The 3,192-nt window shown below is 37.8% G+C and overlaps 1 protein-coding gene across 1 annotated transcript in view; it reads left to right on the top strand.

The window, feature by feature from the left end:
- Nucleotides 1-3,192, top strand: part of PGK1 (phosphoglycerate kinase 1) — a 22,580-nt gene that overhangs the window by 15,827 nt on the left and 3,561 nt on the right. Inside the window, exons 7-8 of the mRNA XM_023519455.1 lie at nucleotides 2,738-2,852; nucleotides 3,100-3,192. Of these exons, the coding sequence (XP_023375223.1) occupies nucleotides 2,738-2,852; nucleotides 3,100-3,192 (208 nt within the window). The remainder of the gene's footprint in view (nucleotides 1-2,737; nucleotides 2,853-3,099) is intronic.

The raw sequence follows: 3,192 nt of genomic DNA, 5'->3' as shown, positions 1-3,192 counted from the left end.
GATTTAATAAAAAAATTAAGAGGAAAAAAAGAATTGTTTTTTTTCTTGCCACTTTTCTTATAGTCTGAGTCTCCCTAGGTCCATTAATAATTTGGGGGAAAATTTTATATTTTATTAAAAAGACATTATTGTAGAAATACTCAAACATATACAGAAGTTGAGAGAATGGTCTAATAAACTCCCAAGTACCCATTACTCTACTTTAATAGTCAGTTGACATATTTGCTGATCTTCTTTCATTTATGCTTTTAACCCTTTTTTGTTAGGAGTATTTTTAAGCAAGCTTTAGATATCATATATTTTCATTTATACAGGTTGAGTATCCCTTATCTGAAAAGATTGGGACGAGAAGTATTTTGGATTTCTGATTTTTTTTTTATTTTGGAATATTGGCATTATACCTGGTGGCTATAAAGTTCATGTACAATTTAAAATAACTCTCTATTTTAAATTGCACAGAAACTTTATGGCCACCATGTACTTAACCAGTTGAGTAACAGTAGACTAAAAATGCTCCAGTGAGCATTTCCCTTGAGTATCATGGAAAATATTTTAGATTTTGAAGCATTTGAGGTTTCTGATTTTTGGATTAGGGATACTGAACTTGTAATATTTTTTTTTGAAGACAAGTTCTCACTCTGTTGTGTGGGCTACAGTGCTGTGGTGTCATAACTCACTGCAGCCTCAGGCATCTGGGCTTAGTCTATTCTCTTGCTCCAGTCTTCCAAGTAACTGGCACTACAGGCATGTGCCACTATGCCCAGCTAATTTTTGTATTTTTTTGTAGAGACAGGGTTGTGCTGTGTTACCTAGGCTGTTCTTGAACTCCTGGGCTCAGGTAATCCTCCTGGTTCAGCCTCCCAAAGTGCTGCAGATGTCAGCCACTATGCCTGGCCCTATAATTCTTTTTTATACATCATATAACTGATAAGGAAATGTCTTTAACATAACCATCATATCTTACAAAATTTATCAGTTTAGTTTTTTTGAGACAGAGTCTAACTAACTTTGTCTCCCTGGGTGGAGTGCCATGGCGTCATAGGTCACAGCAACGTCAAACTCTTGGGCTCAAGCAATTCTCTTGCCTCAGCCTCCCAAGTAGCTGGGACTATAGGCGTCTGTCACAATGCCTGGCTGTTTATAGAGATGGGGTCTCACTCTTGCTCAGGCTGGTCTGAACTCATGAGCTCAAGCAGTGCATCCACTTTGGTCTCCCAGAGTGCTAGTATTACAGGCGTGAGCCACCGTGCCCAGCTAATTTATCAGTTTTGTTAGAATCATCTAATGTCCAGTCTATATTCAGATGTTCTTTTTATTTTTTTTGGAGACAGAGCCTCAAGCTGTCCCCCTGGGTAGAGTGCTGTGGTATCACAGCTCACAGCAACCTCCATCTCCTGGGCTTAAGCGAGTCTCCTGCCTCAGCCTCCCAAGTAGCTGGGACCATAGGCACCAGCCACAATGCCTGGCTATTTTTTGGTTTCAGCCGTCATTGTTGTTTGGCGGCCCGGGCTGGATTTGAACCCACCACCTTAAGTGTATGTGGCTGGCGCCTTAGTCACTTGAGCCACAGGTGCCGAGCCAGATGTTCTTAATTATCTCAGATATTTGTAGTTGGTTTGTTTGACTAATGAAGTCTATGCATTTTACATTTGGTTATCAGTTATCTTTAATTCTATAATAGTCCCCTCTTCCTTATTATTTTCAATCTGTTGATTTGTTGAAAAGACAGACATTTAAGCTGTGAATCATCCTATTCTTTAGGTTTTTTCACACTTTATTTATTTTTTGTATATATACATTTGTGTGTATATATGTATACATGTGTATGTGTGTATATAACGAATAGTCATTTTTACCTTAGGTGATGTCCAGTCTTTACAAGTGAAGTAATCAGTCTCTTGCTATTCCTTTGACCCTCATCACTGTTGTTTTGTACTTCCATTTCACAAGTCCTAGCTTGGGGTCTCACAGGGTAGACAGCGTACTGTTCACTGAATTAAGAATAAAATGATCTAAGGTGATTTTTCTATGTAAGTGGGATTTAGATACATGGAAATGTTTATGGAAGGCAAGCTGTTACTTTCTCATTAGTTTGGATCTTTTTTCTCTCACAGGGAGGTGAAAGATGCATGTGTTTATTTTCTTACTTCCTTCCACTAGAAAATAAGCTCCCAAAGGGTAGGGATCTTGTTTTGCCCACTGCTGTTTCTCAAAGACATAGGACAGTGCTTGGAACAGAGTAGGTACCCAGCCAATGTGTTGAATCAGGTAGTCCAATAGAAAAATAATGCCTTAAAGCAGATGTCTTAGCAACTAGGCAGAGTGAGACTTTAGGAATATATTTTTCTTTCAGTATATATTTGTTTGATGTACAATTTGATCCCCATTCTAGGATAGCAAAGTTCTGAGTGGGCTCAGGGATCCCACAATTAGCTATCTTGACTCTTTTAATTTTGTGAGGGGGGATGTATTGTAGACCTATTTGAAACCCTTGGTTTTTAAATTAAGAATAGGTTTTCTAAGTTCTTTGTGGTCTGGAGTTGTAACTTTAAAGGATTTCTTATAAATGGATTGACCTTTTCGAGTTGGTGTAACAGAGCGCAAAGTTAGGCAGTACTTTTGTCATGTTGGGACTTTTCTGTCTTCCTCTTTGATACAAAATCTCATGGTTTATGTAATATCACTTCCCTAGCCCATTGTTTGTTCTTTTAGTGATGATTCTTGTTTTCCTTCCTAGAGCTAAAGTTGCAGACAAGATCCAGTTGATCAATAATATGCTGGACAAAGTCAATGAAATGATTATTGGTGGTGGAATGGCTTTTACCTTTCTTAAAGTGCTCAACAACATGGAGGTAAGAAACCAATGCCAAGATCATGTTAATAGCTCTCTGAGATGATAATAGGTTGTTTAAATTTAAAAAGAAAACCAGCTTCTGATATTATGAGCCCTAAAAACTCCCATTTTTATTTATTTTGGCAAGTTGCTTGTCTTTGCATTATTTCTTTATATTGTGCTTTGTCTGGTTCCTATCTGCTTTGTGAGGCAGTTTTGTTCTTAGTATAGAGGCTGATCTTTATCATTTTGGATCTCCTGTATAGATTGGCACTTCTCTGTTTGATGAAGAAGGAGCCAAAATTGTCAAAGACCTAATGTCCAAAGCTGAGAAAAATGGTGTGAAAATCACCTTGCCT

Source organism: Otolemur garnettii, unplaced genomic scaffold (assembly GCF_000181295.1).
Source record: "Otolemur garnettii isolate 467f Iridium unplaced genomic scaffold, OtoGar3 scaffold00175, whole genome shotgun sequence".
NCBI lineage: Eukaryota > Metazoa > Chordata > Mammalia > Primates > Galagidae > Otolemur > Otolemur garnettii.
The sequence above is the reverse complement of the archived record's forward strand: the minus strand, read 5'-3'. Positions and strand labels throughout refer to the sequence as shown.